General features: G+C 42.3%; 1 protein-coding gene and 1 long non-coding RNA gene across 3 annotated transcripts in view; both read right to left on the bottom strand.

Annotated features, from left to right (window-relative positions):
- Nucleotides 1-4,513, bottom strand: part of LOC142176407 (uncharacterized) — a 32,994-nt gene extending 28,481 nt beyond the window's left edge. The window contains exons 1-2 of the long non-coding RNA XR_012704981.1: nucleotides 926-4,513; nucleotides 715-842 (exon numbers count right to left, since the gene is read on the bottom strand). This is a non-coding gene — a long non-coding RNA (uncharacterized LOC142176407). The remainder of the gene's footprint in view (nucleotides 1-714; nucleotides 843-925) is intronic.
- A 9,798-nt stretch (nucleotides 4,514-14,311) lies between these two features.
- On the bottom strand, nucleotides 14,312-18,324 carry LOC107823515 (serine/threonine-protein kinase STY13). 2 transcript variants are annotated; one of them, XM_016650171.2, is made up of 6 exons: nucleotides 17,813-18,324; nucleotides 16,008-16,140; nucleotides 15,738-15,930; nucleotides 15,341-15,465; nucleotides 15,117-15,275; nucleotides 14,312-15,038 (listed from the first exon to the last, which is right to left on the bottom strand). In XM_016650171.2, the coding sequence occupies exons 1-6, from the start codon at nucleotides 17,941-17,943 to the stop codon at nucleotides 14,730-14,732; spliced, it is 1,050 nt and encodes a 349-aa protein (XP_016505657.1). In that variant the 5' UTR covers nucleotides 17,944-18,324; the 3' UTR covers nucleotides 14,312-14,729. The 2 variants fall into 2 exon arrangements, with proteins under 2 accessions (XP_016505657.1, XP_016505658.1); XM_016650172.2 differs by having other exon boundaries at nucleotides 17,818-18,323.
- Between the last annotated feature and the right edge of the window lie 512 nt (nucleotides 18,325-18,836).

Below are 18,836 nucleotides of genomic sequence, written 5' to 3'. Positions count from 1 at the left end.
ACCCGGGACAGAAAACTACCTGCTCATTCAGGTGGTTTTCGCAATTCAAGCTCCGGCCCGCCTCATAATGCAAACCAACTCGGCTTCTTTTTCATTACAAAGGAGCCTCAGGGATCTCTCCTCATCTAGAGCTTTCCGTAGCCTGGCTTCACAATGAAGCAGCCCGGACTTAAGCTTGTCGAATGCCGGCAAAATAAAACTCAATAAGGAAAGGAAGGCGCAAAGCTCGAAAAACCTGTAGCGAAACTCACCGCAAAGTGAAGCTACTGGGCTTCCTCGAAGGCCGAACGCACACTTGCCAATCCAGTCCCTTCGACCCTGAAAGAGCCTTCGAAGTACGGTTGCTCGGTGTATGCGACCCCGTGTTTTTAGTATCTCCCGAAATGCTATCGACGGAAAAAGAAGGTGACAACAACAAAGAAACCCTCTTTCCAGAACCGGGAGCCGCGAACACGATAGGCTCAGATGATGCTTCCGCTCCGAAGCCCCGGTCCCGCTCTGCCTTACTTTGAGCGTTATCGCCCTGTGAAAGCACCTCTCATTCATTGTTACTGTTCTTCAGCTCGGAAGTTGGCAACCCTTCCCCCTCTCCGAAGGAGCATGGCCTCGCCTCGAAAGGCTCTCCAATGCCTACCATAGTAAGATTAATACGCATAAAAGGGATATGTTTCTCCATGTGAAAGAAGGGAAACAAAAGAATAGCACAGAACTCACCATGGTATTTTGCTTCCATCTGCCCCGGGACAAAGCTCGCCACTTGGGCTCCTCACAAGTCGAGTGGGTCACCAATTCTCAGACCCAATCCGGTAGATCAGGAATGTTACCCAATGCCTATGAAACCGCTGCAGAGAAAAAGGGAAGGCACGGTTATGAAACCAGTTCTCGCTATAAGCAAAATTGAGAAAGCGTGAAATGCACCACTTACGTGTATAATTCCATTCCTTAGGGAATGGTATAAGCTCCACGGGGATAATGTCAGCGGTCCGCACTCGGATAAAACGACTCATCTATCCTCAATCTCTATCTTCCTCGTCATCAACAACAAAGGGCATGATCGATCGACATCGCAAGGTTAGCAGACCTCGATGGTGAAGGGCCGGTATAGCCTAATAAGATGACTGAGAGAAAATTCAAGCCCCGCCTTCTCCGCAAAAAATCTCACCATCAACATCGTTCGCCAAAATGATGGATGGACCTTCGCCAAGGTAACCCGATACTCTAAGCAGAAGTCGAGCACAACCCTATCAAGGGGGACCAATGTGATGCACACATTCAAGAACCCATCGGTACGATCTGTCATGCCCTCACCCAGGGAAAATGCCTGTAACATCACTTTCTCCCCCATCTGCAGTCTTTTCTCACTAACCGATGCCACCTTAGCCAGTCCCAAGGTAGTACCCGACCATGAGGACCTCCACCAGAACAAGGTTAAGTTCCAAGAAGCCAATAACACCTTCTCCAGTCCCAAGGTGTTACCCGACCTCGAGGACCTCCATCAGAACAAGGTTAGGCTCCAGGAAGCCAATGACGCCTTCTCCAGTCCCGAGGTGGTACCCGACCTCGAGGACCTCCATCAAAACAAAGTTAGGCTCCAGGAAGCCAATAACGCCTTCTCCAGTCCCGAGGTGGTATCCGACCTCGAGGACCTCCATCAAAACAAGGTTAGGCTTCAAGAAGCCAATAACGCCCTTTCCAGTCCCGAGGTGGTACCCGACCTCAAGGACCTCCATCAAAAAAAGGTTAGGCTCCATAAAGCCAATAACGCCTTCTCCAATCTCGAGGTAGTACCTAACCTCGAGGGTCTCCATCCAAAAGAAGTTAGGCTCCAAGAAGCCTTAAACAGCATTGCAGATATTATCCTAAACCTGCCAGTCCCTCATCCGGGACCTATCTACAATTCCTTAAGATTGCATACATTAAGTTCAAGACAAGTCTCCAAATGCCCCGGATCAACCCTCACTCGGGGACTATTCTCAAAGGTCTAAAGGTTGAGTCACAGTTTATGGGTTTGAAGCCCTACTTCTTTTCAACTCAAAGTAAGGGTCCAGACATCCCGAGGTTATCGGATCAATCCAGGTTTGGCCCAAGGAATGGCAAAAGATCCCATGGGAAGCCATTTTTATCAACCAAAGGCCAGAAGGAATACTCGCACCCGGGTTCGGTATTAGCAATAACAGACAGAGTCGTGCACGTAGAATCTCCACAAACGCAATAGAATATAGCAAGCATCAAAGATAAAAATTGAGGAAATATCTCTGTATTCATGAATATTTAGTTACAAAAGCCCGCGAGGGGTCCTTCCCTATGATTACAAAAATCCCATGAGGGGTTCTTACACAGAAACAAAGAAGCGAGAAGGTACATATGTAGTAAAATCCTAGAACTAAGCCTACTATCGAAGGTTCATTTCTGAGCACCGTTCCTCGAGCATGCACCCTCGACGGTGATACCTTCGACCGCCACATCCTCTAGGTTCCTAGCTCAATCCTACGGAGCAATATCATCGAGGGCGAAGATGAAGAAGAGGAAAGTAGGAAAGCAAAGAAGGGGAAGGTGATGCGGAAGAAGCAGAAAAAAAAGACATAACCCGCCAAAGCCAAAGGTTGAAGACTCGATGGGCCTCAACCCTACTCGCAAGGCCGCTCCGAGTCCACCTTTCGGGACATCGTGCTGTGCGAGCTTAATGGTCGGTTGCGCCATTTTATCCCTTGGGAAAAAACCCTAGGGATGAAGTGCCACATCAGTCCAGGGTAGGAGAGTGAGTAGCGGTGTAGAATCCGAACACTTTCCCGAGCAGTGGTGTAGAGTCTGAATGTCCTCCTAAGTTGAAACAGGTCGACCCCTTTTACCTCGTCACCTCGGTCCAACGATGACAACATCGATAGCCGTAACAATAAAAACAACAACAACGAGACAGTATAGCCTTGCTCGGCATAGGGGAGTCTAGGCAGGAGGCCATGGAGCGACTGGTAAGAATGTCGCCGTAAGATCTTAAGGTCAGAAACCCCAAACATGGAGGGTAGCAATAAGAGAAGGATGATGAGAATGAGAAGAAAGTAACGGGAAGATGTTGAGAAACACTTCAATAAAAGTTAGCATTGAAAGGCCCCATTTATAGGGGATAATATTGTGGCCTACAATGCCATTAATGCCTTTGGAAGACGTATCGACAGGCACAGTCAATGCGCCATTGGAAACTGGATCGACGGTGATACGGTCGCCTTGAAGAATGAGAATCGGCAACACATTGAATGACACAGAAAAGACAAGTCTATGAGATGTACCGGTTATCGTGGAGACTTACATCGTAAGTATGATATCGTCAGCGTGACATCATTGCGGGAAGTCCAAAAAGTTTGGTGTCAAAATCATTTCTTATCACTCCTCGCTAAGAAACGCGAGGACTATCTGTATACGGTGAAATCGGAGGGTCTAATTTCTCATTATCAAAGCACCTCGGAAGACCGTCTCGAAGTCCCGAGGATACAAGGCTACGATCGAGACTCCTCCCTCGAGGTTCGTCGACATTCGATCTTGTGATAACGTCAACCACAGCCACGGCGGAAACGGGTAGGTCCCAAGGCATGTGGCTAGGACTGATGAAGCCTAGAGAGCTACTCTAAGACCCGAGTCAGGGTGTCATCTAGTTGTCACGTCTCCGTACCCTTGTAATTAATGCTTATTGTACTATGAAGAGATTCCCCTCCTATATAAAGGGGATCCCTATTACTTTTCAAGGGTTGATCACTCTAGTTGCTTCATCTATTCCACACGAAAATATACAAGAACTCTCTATCTCAATCTCTAACACATTCTCTCAATATCATTGCTTCCATTTATTGTCTTCATACTTGTTCTTCATTTATTGCTTATCATTGGCCATAAAGAGCCTCCATTGATTTTATTATAATCGTTAGTCACATAGCAACTGCCCTTGCTAGCTCGTGATTGAGCCCCGGGATCGACCTCGAGGCCCGAAATCAACAAGCCTCAGGCCCTGAGTAGCTAGCCTATCGGTTTGGTTATAGCTCCCTCCCTAAATTTATTTCGTCTCTGAATCTCATATACTTAGCATCAACTGCTTAACAAACTAGCATAAAATAGATCACGTATTTTTAGAGTCCTATCAACAAATTTAATTGCTATTACCATTTTCATAGTAAACAGAGAGCATGAAGATAAAGCAGGTTTAGAGCAAAAGATTGGAGAAATGGATTCAAGGCTTGACAAACTTAAGGAGGGGTTGAGAAAATTGGTTGCCCTTGAAATTTCTCTTTACTCTATTTTATCCGAGCATGGCAATTATGTCTACCAGCTGCACATACCTGCCAGGCACCTTTCTAGACTCTACCTTCATGCTTGTAGATATTGGTCTCTAGAAAAAGAGCTACAGTTGCTAAAAATAGTGTTTCTGGGCTTGTTTTAGTTTCCATTATCCTAAGAGAGCATGTTTTCCAGGATGCTTTGAAGAGATTATGTCTTGTTTTGGTTGGATGGATGATGGAACAATGTGTTGCAATGGATGGGGCTAAGTTCAATATGATTTTTCATGAGTCAGTCTGTGAGATCCCAACTGCTGCTCTATATCTAATAGTTGACTCAAAGGTGTTGCATATTCCAACATTGTGCTTTGCAACATTACTCTCATAGGATCTGTTTGATAGCCGTTTTTCAGACCCATTTCTCGTTGATGTAACACCAGATCCACGTTCAAGTCTTGACATAGTCACCGCTATGATATCACTACTGCTTTATTCCAACCTTGAGGACCAGGTTCTAATTGAGGATAGAGATATTATTATGAATGACAAGAACCTCCTAGATGGCATATTGGAAATTTTAGCAAGTCATATATGGGACCCTGGTTGGAAAATATTTAAATATCAGTGTCGACGCCCCCTTTTTCCTAAAGAGCGAAATCGGGTTTACGACATTATGGACAAAACAACTCTTATTCCCTTTCGAGGAATCGGGTTATGGAATTTGAAAAGTCGTCACCTAATGATTATAGTGCATTAGGACACTTTTAAAGAAGATAAGATTTTTTTGAAAGATAAACCAGAGTTCGGGTAAGGGCTTGAGATTATCTCGAGGGGAAGGTGTTAGGCACCCCTCAAGATCCACTAGTGTGGTTCCCGACCGTGCTTAATTATGACTTTAAGAAGAGTAGGAATAAACAAGCAAAGTTTGCACATAACAAGTTGAAAATTTTTGAAAGAAGAAAGACACAAGTGATTTTAAAAGGAGAAAGCTTAGTTGAAGAAACGTTAATTTAAGAAAACATCAATAACTAAAGAAGGAGAAAAGGGGTCCTACGTTTAAATATAATATGGATCACTTCAATGCAATATCCAGCAATCACTCCTCAGAAGAGGGGTCGCACGTGATATTAGCGCATCGGTCATCATCTCCATATTCTACCCTTCCTACCCCGTCAAGGTATTAAACGCGATTAGTCTCGTTTTGCTTATTGCATGCTAGTACCCGTCCCGACTTATTAGTCCCGGGGTGTTTGGACTTCTAATCCTAAAGGAAAGAAAGGGGTAGAGGCATATATGGAGTTTCAAAAGGATAAAATACTAGGCGTCAATCAAAACAAATAGCAGATAAGTGGAAAATAAAACAAATACTCAAAAGGCTCACACAAACCCCATAAATCACATAGCAATTATTTTAGCATGTCTTACAATTACTGATTTGGTCTTAAGATTAAAACTGACAGTGGACAGATTAGTTTAACACATAGAGTTGGATAATAAGTCTACTTTGAGCCCCTCGGGTCCGGTTTGTTAGAAATCAAAAGTATTTTAGGCGAATGATTTAGAAAATACTGATTTCAGAAGAGGTAATCAGATGCAGAAGAATTTTAAAGGAAAGTACAGATTTCGAAAGCATCAAACTGTTTGAGTGAAAAAGCAAAAGAGTTATGCAAGAATTTTGAAGGCAGGAATATTTTTGAGAAAAGGATTTGGTTGCAGAATTGTTTTAAAGGCAGTTTCAGGGACTGATTAAAATGCTTAGGCAGAACTATTTAAGAAAAAAAAATGTTCATGGAAAAGAATGCAGATTTGTAGAGTTTGAAAGCACACATGGTTTACAAAAGAGTTTTGTTGAAAACATTACTTAAATAACGTTAAGAACCAATTGACAAACTGCTGTTACTTAAACGGATCAAGCGAGTTGCAATTAATCCTATAGGCATGACATCTACGTTTCAATTTTAAAGGGGGTTGTTAAAGCATTGGTAAAAGATGAGCGTAATTATCCTACAGTTTGCCTAACGCATATGCAGTTCCTATAGACATGATTTCTATCATGCTTGCAATACAAAATCCTATAGGCATGATTTCTGAATGGTATGCAATATTAAACCCTATAGGCATGATTTCTAAGTGATTTGCAACGTTAAGGTCCTATAGGCATGATTTCTAGATGATTTGCAATATTGAAGTCCTATAGGCATGATTTCTACTCATTGACTGATGCAAACAACATAAACCCCTCCCACACCCTTTTACTAATATTACAAAGTTATTACAAAAGTGGAAGGGGAAGACTAAAAAATAAATACATCAAAACTAAAACGGACCCGAGGAAGCCCAAAGCAACCTTAATGTCCAACACATGTATCTTACCAAATCCGGGCTCCAGATTCCAAGGCCTTCTCTTAGAGTGTTTCAAAGTTCCAAGGGCTTTCAGGAAGCCCAGGCAATGCTTACACCCTAAAGATTGAGTAGAATAGTGCAATGTGTGGAATTACCAGCCCTTAGGCATCCAAGTTCAGAGGGAACTCTAGGGTCCCAAAGCATGGCTTACCATAGGGGGGTAGGACTTGAAGAACTAAGAATAAGTGTAAAAGTGAGGGGATTAGAGGAGACCAAAGCAAAGGGTGGTCATACCTAGCCATGGATGGGACTGGCACACCCCTAATCCTTTACTTGGTTCAAGCAAATAAGAGAGCAAACTTTAGAAAGTCAGACTTAGGCCTGTATGGTGATTAGGACACCACCAGACTTGAGTCAAGCTCAACACATAACAGGGTTAAGGGAATGGGACTGATTTGAGTATAGGTTTAAAGCAACCTGGTTCTAAACTAGGGATGGCAATAGGGTGCCACCCTAGTCTAAACAGTACTCACACACAAAGGGGGTTCAGGGAAAGGGATTGATATGAAAATATTTGTACCAACAAACAGAGTTAAGCCACGGGGACTTGGGGAAAGGGATGTACAGGAAAGTACTTATACAAGCTTAACAGAATCAAAGACATGGGAATATGGGGTAGGGATGTAACATGCTGAAGTTTAACTGCATAATGTAAGAAAGTCGAACATAAACAGACATATGAAAAGGGTAAATAAACACGTAGTTTGGAGATGGTATTTAAATCATGGACATACCAGTTGCAAACTCAAACAGTAAAGCAAGTAGGGCAGATAGAATCCTATAGCTTAGCCTTGGCTTTCAGCCGGCTAAACCCAATCAGAACAAGTAGCAGAGAAGAGCAGAGAAGAGAAGAAAGAGTTTAGTGAGTGTGAACTTGCAATTGTTCCTCCTTTTCTTTTTTTGAAATAAAAGGGATGGGGGTTTTTATAGTTTGAAAGTAAGTAGTAAGTAAGGCAAGAAAATAACTTAGTATCAAGTCATAATCAATTAGGGAAAGGGCTTCCTTTAATTAAGGAATTGGACTTAAGGTAATAAAACAGAGTTTCATTTATGGAAAGAAGAATCAAAAATAAATTGTAAAATAAAGGGTAAATACATATAAAGTTTTGAAAGATACACGGTTTTAAGCAAATAAGGCAAGAATATAATCACTAATCACATAGTAAATCAAGAAATTAGGGATTCGAGCTTAGTATTGAATTCAGTCAGAGAATAGGTCCAAATCAGTCAAAAAGAAAGAATCAAAATAGATTCATAGGAAATCAACCCCCAAAATTAGGGTTATTTTGAAAGGAAAATGTTTGACTATAAAAGATGTATAGACTTAAACATGCAGGGCTAAGATTAAACAAACAGTATAGTCATGTGATCAAAATAGAAGAACATAGATATGCGAGGAATAAAAAGGTCTTGCAAAGCTTAGCAAGAATCAGAAACATGAGATGGGTTTGGAGAATTAGGGTTTTGAAATCAGGCAGGCAGCAAACAATCGCACAAAAGTAGTTTGAAAAAATTCTCCAAAATCTAGGGTTTCTTCGACAAGTCAAGTGTAGAGTCAAAAGCATATAAAATCAGGCAAAAAATAAACTCAGGAGGTCCAGAGAACACAAACATTCATGGAAACCTAAGTAAAGAAAAATACAGTAAAGAAATTACTCGGAAACCCTAGGAGGAATTACAAGAAAGAAAAATACGTAGAAATCATAGTGAAAATATTTAGGAATTACAGCAAAGCCAAATAATGCGAGAAATCACAGTAGAACAAGTAGAAATCACAGAAACCCTAAGTTTTGAGAAGATGAACAGTTTTGAAAACAAAAAATCGAAAAGATGTGAAAAATTCTTAAAAATCCTAGAAAATAGCACGGATCTGAAGTAGATCTTAGAGAGAAACAAAGAAAACCTCGAAGGCTTAGGGTTTCAGAGAAAACCCTAGAAAAATGAGAAAGGCCTGGAACGGGCTGGTCCTGAGTCGGAGATGGACTCACAGGGCTAGGACTCGCCGGAGATGAGCCGGGAATGGCCATAGAAACTGAATCTGAGAGATTTTGAGTCAAGATCTTCAAGGTCGGACTCTGAAACCTCGAGCAAAAGGGGTATAGAGGTACGTGGGGGTAGATATAGGTTACACAGGGCCTGGGAAGCCATGATTTCCGGTAGAACGAGGTCGGAGATCAGCGGAGAGGGATAGGGTTTCAGAGGGTGGTTGAGAGCATTTTGAGAGACGAGGGGATACAAGGGCGGCTCATTTGTGTAAATGATTTAGGGTTAGGGGTCTTGTGGGTTTAATTAAGGAAGGGGCTAACATGGACCGTTAATCTAAATAATCAACGACCACGATTTAAAATGGGGATCCGGTCGGGTTATATTAATAGGGTGTGGGTCGGGTAATTAACGAAATTGGGTTGGATTGGGGTTGAAATTGAGGGTGAAATTTGGGCTACAATTGAAATAAAAAAGGACTGCAATTTAAATAGCCAATTTTCCCCGTTTTGATTTTATAAAAATAGTAAATAGTGTTTAAAAATCAAATTAAAAATACCGAGTTAATAAGCAATGCATAAGTATTAATTTAAAAATATTAGAAATGATTTTGTGAGTACGAATGCTATTAAATCGAGAAATAGGCTAAAATTGCAATTTCATGCAATTTTAGTTTAAAAATACCAAATGGACTTGTAAAATTATGCAAAAATCATTTAAATTATATTTTGTGTAAATGCGAGAATAAAATAAATTATTCGCCAAAATGACAAGTTTTGGGAATAATTATTGGTTTTTATAGTGCAAAATAGGCCATAAATTGGTTTTAAAAATCTTTAAAATTTGGGAAAATACCAAAGCCTTTGGGCGTGCTTGTATATGCATACATATGCTATTTTGAAATTATTTTGAGTATAAAAATACATAGGGAAAAATTGGGTATCAACAATCAGTAGGTTAGTAAAATAAGATAGGTGATTGTATTGTGAAGTTCCCTCCCCCTTTCTCTAAGTCTATCTTCTCACCCCCTTTCTATTTCTGTTTATATGGCTTCTCATTCCCTTCTGGCTATGCTTTCCTTGTTCCTTTAATTCCATTAGTATTTTTGTTTCCAGTGTAATTCAGTTTAGTTGATTATAATATACAAGTCTATGTTTGTGTTGAAAAATTGGGTTTATTACAGCATCACAAGCAATGATCATGGTCAGTATTCATAGGCTTTCACCTCGCGAGGTATTGGGTCAATAAGAATATTGAATAAAACCAGATTCAAATCGAAGTAGAGGTTGCGCTATACATAGTTGTGTTGCAAACACTCAGTCAGCCAGTTTTCCCTTCAATGAAAATTACATGGGCCAACGAGTCCCAAAAACCAAAGACGTTGACTATGAGCAGAAACGGAACCAGGATTATGGGTTTGAGATCTTAATGCTTTTAAGTTAATGAGTTCTAAATTAATAATTTGTACATATTTAAGTTAATTTGAGATCTTAATGCTTTAACGCATGTTTGTCTCTCTAACGGTAACACTGCCATTTCCACTGGCAAATTTCCACCGACAAATCTCAGCGTCGGCGATTCGTCCAGGTGAACCAGGTAAGTTCGACCCTCTCTTTCCCTCTCCTCTCCTCACCTTTCTCTCTCCTTTCTTTCTCCTTTCTCTCTCTCGGGTCTCTCTCTTCCTTTCCCTTTCTTTTAACCCTAGTAGCAGCTAAGCCGGCGACCCACCGGCGCAAGCTATCTTCTGCTTTTCCGGCCCAACCATACCACCCTCCCCTATGTTTCCCCTTTCTTCAAACCTTGCCTCGGCGTTCCTCTAGTTCTCGGGCAGGCACTGTTTTTCGGCGACCGTTCCGGTGACAATCCTCCACCTTTTTATTGGCCTCAGGGTTTGTTATGTGTATTGCAGGTAGCACTGCTGGCGGCTGTTTGGTGACGGGTGGGAGGTGCACGGACAAGCATAGCGGAGCAGGCCATTTGACAGTCACAAAGGGCTGGACGTCGGGTTCTAAAGCACCTAGGTTATATTTGCGGGAATTGCTGCAGCTGCCTAGGCAAGCGCGAGGCATACGGGCGAGTAGAGCGGAGCATCTCCGGGTGCATCAAGTCATATTCCCAGGTTCTTTCGATCGGGAGTTGGTACCTCCCATTTTCTTGTCTCTTTCTCTGTGTTAGATAATTTGTGGTTATCTAGTTAGCACCATTTTAAGCATATTTTTAGTATTTTAGTATACTTGTAGTTGCAACCGGTTATTTTCTAGTTTGGGCCCGGGTTAGTTCCTCCCGAAGTCTGTCGTAGGTATAGTGGCCGCTGTGTGGGATGGTAGAGTAATGTCATGTCCTCGAGGGGTGTCGGGGGTGAGAAGGGGGGTGGGGAGGGGGTCAGGGGTTGGGTCGAGAGGAAAGGAGGGTAAGGGGAAAGAAGGAGGCTGTAGATTGAGGATTGGTCGTGGAACATAGGTACGCTGACGGGTAAGTCTATTGAGTTGGCAAAGATTCTCCAGAAGAGAAAGGTTAATATAGCTTATGTCCAGGAGACTAGGTGGGCAGGGTCGAATGCGAGGAATGCGGACGGGTATAAGTTGTGGTACTCTGGAGTCGTGGGGGGTAAGAATGGAGTGGGTATCTTGGTGGATAGGGATCTTAGAGAGTCTGTGGTTGAGGTTAGGCGAGTGAATGATAGGCTAATCTGTATTAAGTTGTTCATTGGTGAGTGCACCCTCAATGTAGTTAGCGCTTACGCGCCGCAAGCGGGCTTGGATGAGGAGGTTAAGAGGCGCTTTTGGGAGGGTCTGGATGAGATTGTGTGTAGTATTCCTCCTACTGAAAGGTTATTTATTGGAGGGGATTTTAATGGCCATATCGGGGCAGCTGCTGGCAGTTATGGCGAGGTGCATGGTGGCTTTGGCCATGGGGATAGGAACGGAGGAGGTACTTCGCTGTTAGACTTCGCTAAGGCTTTCGAGCTGGTGATTGCGAACTCAACTTTTCCGAAGAGGGAGGAGCATCTAGTTACTTTCTGAAGTTCGGCGGCGAAGACTCAGATCGATTACCTTCTCCTCAGAAGGTGTGATAGAGGGTTGTGCAAGGATTGCAAGGTTATCCCGGGAGAGACCCTCGCGACTCAGCATAGGCTCTTAGTGATGGACATCGGCATTATGATGAAGAGGAAGAATAGGTATGCTCGTGGCCGACCAAGGATTAGATGGGGAGCTTTAACCAAGGATAAAGCCCAGGAATTGGAGGGGCGGTTATCTACTATGGGAGCTTGGAGGAGTAGTGGAGACGCGAACACTATGTGGTCAACTACGGTGAACTATGTGAGGAAGGCGGCGAGAGAGGTGCTAGGTGTATCGAAGGGTTTTTCTGGCAGGCACTAATGAGACTGGTGGTGGAATGACATAGTCCAATGTAAAGTGGAGGCGAAGAAGGTGGCGTACACGAAGTTGGCAGGGAGCTCAAGTGAGGAGGAGAGGAGAGCGAATAGAGAGAGGTACAAAGTGGCTAGGAAGGAGGCGAAGCTGGCGGTCACGGAGGCTAAGAATGCAGCGTTTAGCCGTATATATGAGGAATTAGGGGAGAATGGAGGGGACATGAAGTTGTTTCGGCTGGCTAAAGCGAGGGAGAGGAAGGCCCGGGACCTGGATCAAGTGAGGTGCATCAAAGATGAGGATGGTAGAGTATTGATGGGAGATCCCCAGATTAAGCAGAGATGGCAGATGTACTTCTATGGTCTTCTAAATGAGGAGGGGGACCGGGATATAGCGCTAGGGGATTTGGGGCATTCGGAGAATCTCCGAGATTTTAGGTATTGCAGGCGCATTAGGGTTGACGAGGTCATGGGGGCTTTGCGTAAGATGAGTAGGGGTAGAGCGACCGGGCCAGATGAAATTCCGGTTGAGTTTTGGAAGTATGTGGGTAGAGCAGGATTGGAATGGATGACTGGGTTGTTCAATGTAATTTTTAGGACGAAAAGGATGCCGGAGGAATGGAGGTCAAGTACAGTGGTACCGTTGTACAAGAACAAAGGTGATATCCAGTGTTGTAACAATTATAGGGGTATCAAGTTACTTAGTCATACCATGAAAATCTAGGAGAGGGTGGTGGAGGTGAGGGTGAGGAAGACGACGTCTATATCCAACCATCAGTTTGGATTCATGTCGGGCCGCTCTACTACGGAAGCTATCCACCTTATTAGGAGGTTGGTGGAACAGTACAGGGATAAGAAGAAGGATCTGCATATGGTGTTTATTGACTTGGAGAAAGCGTATGACAAGGTTCCTAGGGAGGTGCTCTGGAGATGTCTTGAGGCGAAGGGCGTGCCGGTAGCCTATAAAAGAGCGATCAAGGATATGTATGATGGAGCTAAGACTAAGGTTAGGAATGTGGGAGGCAACTCGGAGCATTTCACGGTTGTTATGGGATTACACCAAGGCTCTGCGCTTAGCCCATTCTTATTTGCCTTGGTGATGGATGCTTTGACACATCATATTCAAGGGGAGGTGTCATGGTGTATGCTATTTGCTGATGACATTGTTCTAATTGACGAGACGAGGGCAGGTGTTAACGAGAGATTGGAGGTTTGGAGACAGACTCTCGAGTCTAAGGGTTTCAAATTGAGCAGGTCTAAGACAGAGTACCTGGAGTGCAAGTTTAGCACTGAGTCGAGGGATGTAGGCGGGGACGTGAGGCTTGGGTCACAGGTCATCCCCAAGAGAGATAGCTTCAAGTACCTTGGGTCGGTGATTCAGAGGGATGGAGAGACCGAAGAGGACGTCACTCACCGCATAGGGGCGGGCTGGATGAAATGGAGGCTTGCATCTGGAGTCTTGTGTGACAAGAAAGTGCCACCGATACTCAAAGGTAAGTTTTATAGAGCGGTGGTTAGACCGGCAATGTTGTATGGGGCAGAGTGTTAGCCAGTTAAGAACTCTCATATCTAGAGGTTGAAAGTAGCAGAGATGCGGATGCTGAGGTGGATGTGCGGGCACACTAGGATAGACAAGATCAGGAATGAAGATATTCGGATGAAGGTGGGAGTCGCCCCTGTGGATGACAAGATGCGGGAAGCAAGGCTCAGATGGTTCGGGCACATGCAGGGGAGAAGCATCAATGCGCCGGTGAGGAGGTGTGAGCGGTTGGCCGTGGTGGGCACGAGAAGAGGTAGAGGGAGACCTAAGAAGTATTGGGGAGAGGTGATCAGGCAGGACATGGTTCGTCTACAGATTTCCGAGGACATTACCCTTGATAGGAAGGCCTGGAGGACTAGCATTAGAGTTGTAGGATAGGGGTAGTAGAGCTTGCCTTTCTGCATGCCGGGGGCGAGGCGGGGTTGGATTGGGGTTGATCTTAGATGGTTTGCAGTTTATGTTGAACCCACACTATTCTTGTTGTTTATCTTAGATTCCCTAGACTCTGGCTACTGTTATTGCATGTCATTCATCTTTTGATTTTTATGCTTCTGTTACTATAATAATTTTTACTGGAGTTACTAATGAATTCTTTTTTCTTTTCTTGTTTTCCTTGTTTTTTTCTATTTCTGTCATTCTGAGCCGAGGGTCCATCGGAAACAGTCTCTCTGTCCTACCAGGGTAGGGGTAAGGTCTTCGTACACACTACCCTCCCCAGACCCCACTATGTGGGATTTTACTGGGTAGTTATTGTTGTTGTTGTTGTTGTATTTAATAAAAATAATAAGATAAATACATAATTTGAACCAAAGCTACTGCCAAACCCGTACATCGCAGCAACCCCACCTCCAGCATCAAGATGCTCAGAATCATATCAATGGAGTCTAATCAAGCACCTCCCTGCAACCACCTTCACGTTCAACATTACATGGTCTACTAATTACTACAACAACTAATTCTCGGACTATTTGCACCATATATATGTCCTTTGTGGCCATTCTTTAAATTCTTGCCCAGTTGGACTAAATTTCACATAAAAAGGTAGTTTGAACAAATTTAGCTTACTGGGCTAACGGGGATAGAATTTAAATAGTTGCCTCAGAGAAGGCCGTTCGTGCAAATGCCCCCACAGTGCGGCTGAACATTTTATAAGCTTCCTAGAAGAGAGTAGTTAACCATTGGGATCAGTAACATTGGCTAAAACAAAGAAGAAACGACTTGACGGGTTCTCCATGGGTGTTGTAGGGGTCTCACATGAGTCATCACGCTTGGCCATTAAGGTTCTCATACCTGGAGATGCTGGTGGCAAGACAGCAGCTTGTGAAGTGAAAATCCTGGGAGGTTGTGGTGGTGAAATTGTCGAAAGAAGCATCTGTATTATCTGAGTGAAGTTGGGACGAGCATTTGGATCCTCTTTCCAACAGGAAGTCACTATTAAGGCCAAATCCTGAGGAAGATCATCGGCGTTTGGCCTGGTATTCTGAAATACATAGAAAAAGCAAATTCTAAAGTGATTATCCTACCATTCTTACTAGAAAAAGAGAGGATAATTATATACCTTAAAAGCAGCAGCATAGGCAGCCTGCAGGTTAGACATGCCCTCGAAGGGTAATTTGTTATGTATGAGCTCCCATAAAACAATTGCAAAGCTATAGGCATCCACTTTGTGGTTATAATGCTTCTTCTCTCCTTGCCTTAAAGTGACCATGCTGTAAAGCTGCCAACAAAAATAAGCATAATTTGTCGGTTGTAAATTACGAGCAGAGTGGTTCAAGAATCTACCTCTGGGGCCATCAAACGATATGTTCCAGTTTCAGCTGTCATCATCTCTGTCACTGACTCTTCCCTTGCCAAACCAAAATCAGCAAGTTTCACACTTTTGTAGTCTGCTGTCAGAAGCAAGTTTTCTGCGAACGCAATACAAATCAGAAAGCAACATTTTTATGGCCTGTGAATTGCATATCATCTGAATGTTGATATGTGATTTAGCTACCAGAACTACTAGTATTATTGTCAAAAGTCCATCTTTGTAAGCCAACGTCATCTACGGTTTTCTATCCTTGTAGTAAGTTACCTATTGTCACCACTCATTCACATAAATAGGAACATCTATAGCAATTTTTGTTAGGAAGAGGCGTGCAACCCGAAGACAGGAGACTACAAATCTATAAGAAGTTACCAGGTTTTAGGTCACGATGGATGATTCCATGGGAATGCAAACATTCGATTCCACGAGCTATATCAAAGGCATATCCAATAGCAACACGCATATCCAAGCATCTTGGCCTCGTGTTCACCAAGTACTTCCTTAACGTCCCACCTAGAAGTTCAGTCACGATTACCATGATAGGCTCCATGCAAGCTCCCATGAACTGTAAATGAGAAAACTGCTATATATGAGTAATTAATTAATTGCCTGCAAATTTCAGTTTTGGAAATCAAATGCAACCTTCACTAAGTTCTTGTGTTGAACTCTGGATAACATCGCAACCTCTCTTCCAAAATGAGCTTCCCTCTTGACAATCTCCTCCGGTGTCTCCCCTTTATGGACCACCTTTATTGCTACATTCTGGTTTTTGTATCTGAAGACAAACACATGTAAATAAAGAAAGCCAAACTGCATAAAAACTAGAAATCAAGATGTAACAAACATTGCCAGACCATAGTACTCAAAATAGTGACAATTTCCAAATAGCATACAATAACAACAATAACAACATACTCAGTATAATCCCACAAGAAGGGTATGAGGAGGTTAGTGTGTACGCAGACCTTACCCCTGCCTGGTGAGGTATAGAGGCTATTTCCAATAGACCCTCGGCTCAAGAAAAGGTGAAAAGAGAGAAAGGAAGAAGACGAAGAAGAAAGAGGAAGAAGAAAGAAAGAATAGGGGGACAAGGGACGATAAGGAAAAGTGGAAAAGACAACTACATTAACAACAACAACAACAACAACAACAACAACAACAACAACAACAACAACAACAACAACAACAACAACAACAACAACAACAACAACAACAACAACAACAACAACAACAACGAAATAACAAGTAAAAGATAAAAATAGCATCAACTATTAACAAACTGGAAAATACGATACAAAGAGCGAACGAAAAAACAAGGGAGCTACTAATACTACTAAAAAAGAACGGGGAACTCTCAACTACCTACTAGCCAACTATCCTAATCTTCGACCCCAACACCTTTCTATCCTGGGTCATGTCCTCAGTGAGCTAAAGTAGCGCCATATCATGCCTAATCACCTCTCCCCAATACTTCTTCGGCCTTCCTCTACCCCTTCTTAGCCCCGCCGCGGCCAGGCTCTCAGACCTCCTAACAGGAGCATCCGTACTCCTCCTATGCATGTGCCCGAACCATCTTAGCCCCAACTCCCGCATCTTATCCTCCATGGGGGCCACTCCCACTTTGTCCCGAATAACTTCGTTCATGATCTTATCTTTCCTGGTATGGCCACGCATCTATCTCAGCATCCTCATTTCTACTATTTTCATCCTCTGAACATGGGAGTTCTTGATTGGCCAACACTCAGCCCCATACAACATAGTAGGTCTAAGCACCACTCTGTACAACTTACTCTTAAGTCTTGGTGGCACCTTCTTATCATACAAAACACCGGATGCGAGCCTCCATTTCATCCATCCCAGACCTCATCATCAATCTCTCCGTTACCCTGAATTATAGACCCGAGATACTTGAAACTACCCCTCCTCGGGATGACAATTTCCGAATAGAATACGAGAAATAAAAATTGGAACTATAGTCATGTGCCAGTTTGAGATCACGCTATGGAATTAAAATCCAATCACCAATGCTCACAAAACATTTAGAATTAACAGACTGTTTCTGCAAATCAGTAAAAACAAAGCTTTCCTTTTTTTCCTCTCCGATAAGCAGTGAAAAACCAATCTTTATATCCATCATGTCCCCAGAGGAATAAGCATTGTATAACAATCCATAATATATCAATATAGTTTTTCTTTTATTTACTAACTCGTCTAGCTTTTGAACAGAGGCGGATGCAGCTTATACTTAATGGATTCAACTGACCCCAATTTTTTTCAACAAATACGACATTTTGAACCTACAATTTTGAAAAGTACAATATGTTAAGCTGGACTAAATCAAGTTTTAAATCCAGGATCCGCATTAACATTTGAAATGTTAAACATTTTCCATTGAAAGGTCCAAATTAAAGCAAGAAAACAGATCATTGAACAGAAAGTCAACTTACTTTACCTCATACACTTTGGCATGAGCACCTTCACCAATCTTTGGACCAACTAAAAGAAGCTTTGGATCAATCAACCACTTGCTTTCCACATTAAACTCTTCCCTTGAATACAACTCATTTACAGATCCCATTGCCACACTCACAGTATATCTATATTTCACTAATATAATTTATGATACTTTTCCATTATCAGTACAAATTTTGTACTCAAGCTCAACTACGCAGCTATATAATGATAACAAGAAACTTGTAACTGCTTTCATTTTTAGCGGTAAAACACACCCCCAACAGAATATTAACGAATCTGCAAAATCTTGGATGTGTTTACACTGAAGAGTGAAGATGTAGAGCAAAATAAATGTTAAAGTAACAAATCAAGGACAAAAGTGATGCGTGTTATTTAGTTGGTAAGACTTTATTTATGCTTCTTACTGTGTACTTTGTTCTTGTTATTTCAAAGCAAGGAATAGGATAAATACAAGAAGGAATTTAGTTTGTTGGGAAGAATGGAGGTCCATTATTTTGTCTTCTCCAGTTATTTTTACGGGACCAAAATTTGGGGGGGGGGGGGGGGTGCACCTTAAGGAAAATCATAATTTTAACTTAAGATAACTAAAAGTGCTAATTAATTAGACGTAAACATTGATTCATTCATTGTTTTATGATTACTTCGTCCGTTTCAATTTATGTGAACCTGTTTGACTGGGCATGGAGTTTAAGTAAAAAATGAAGACTTTTGGAATTTGTAGTCCTAAACAAGTTTAAATGGGGCCCAGAGTATTTGTGTGGTTATAAAAGCTTCCCATTAAGGGTAAAGTTGTAACTTTAAGCTAAATTGTTACCAAATTTAGAAAGAGTTCATTCTTTTTGGAACGGACCAAAAAGAAAATAGATTCACATAAATTGGAACAGAGGGAGTATTAAAGAGTAGAAGAAAATGTTTCATCTATTTTAACGACCTATTTTTCGCTAAGAACTCTAATTTTTTTATACATAGCACGAGAGGGCATAGTGTCTAGTACTC

The sequence above is a fragment of the Nicotiana tabacum genome, chromosome 22 (genome assembly GCF_000715075.1).
Source record: "Nicotiana tabacum cultivar K326 chromosome 22, ASM71507v2, whole genome shotgun sequence".
Taxonomy (NCBI): Eukaryota; Viridiplantae; Streptophyta; class Magnoliopsida; order Solanales; family Solanaceae; genus Nicotiana; species Nicotiana tabacum.
This window is presented reverse-complemented; position numbering and strand designations above follow the sequence as displayed.

Excerpts from the sequence above, each read along its gene's own strand:
- LOC107823515 (XM_016650171.2), bottom strand. The coding sequence starts at position 17,943 with ATGGGATCTGTAAATGAGTTGTATTCAAGGGAAGAGTTTAATGTGGAA. Across the intron at positions 15,466-15,737 it reads CCATCGTGACCTAAAACCTG|AAAACTTGCTTCTGACAGCA; the intron begins GTAACTTCTTAT and ends TTGCGTTCGCAG. Across the intron at positions 15,276-15,340 it reads ATCGTTTGATGGCCCCAGAG|CTTTACAGCATGGTCACTTT; the intron begins GTAGATTCTTGA and ends TTTTGTTGGCAG.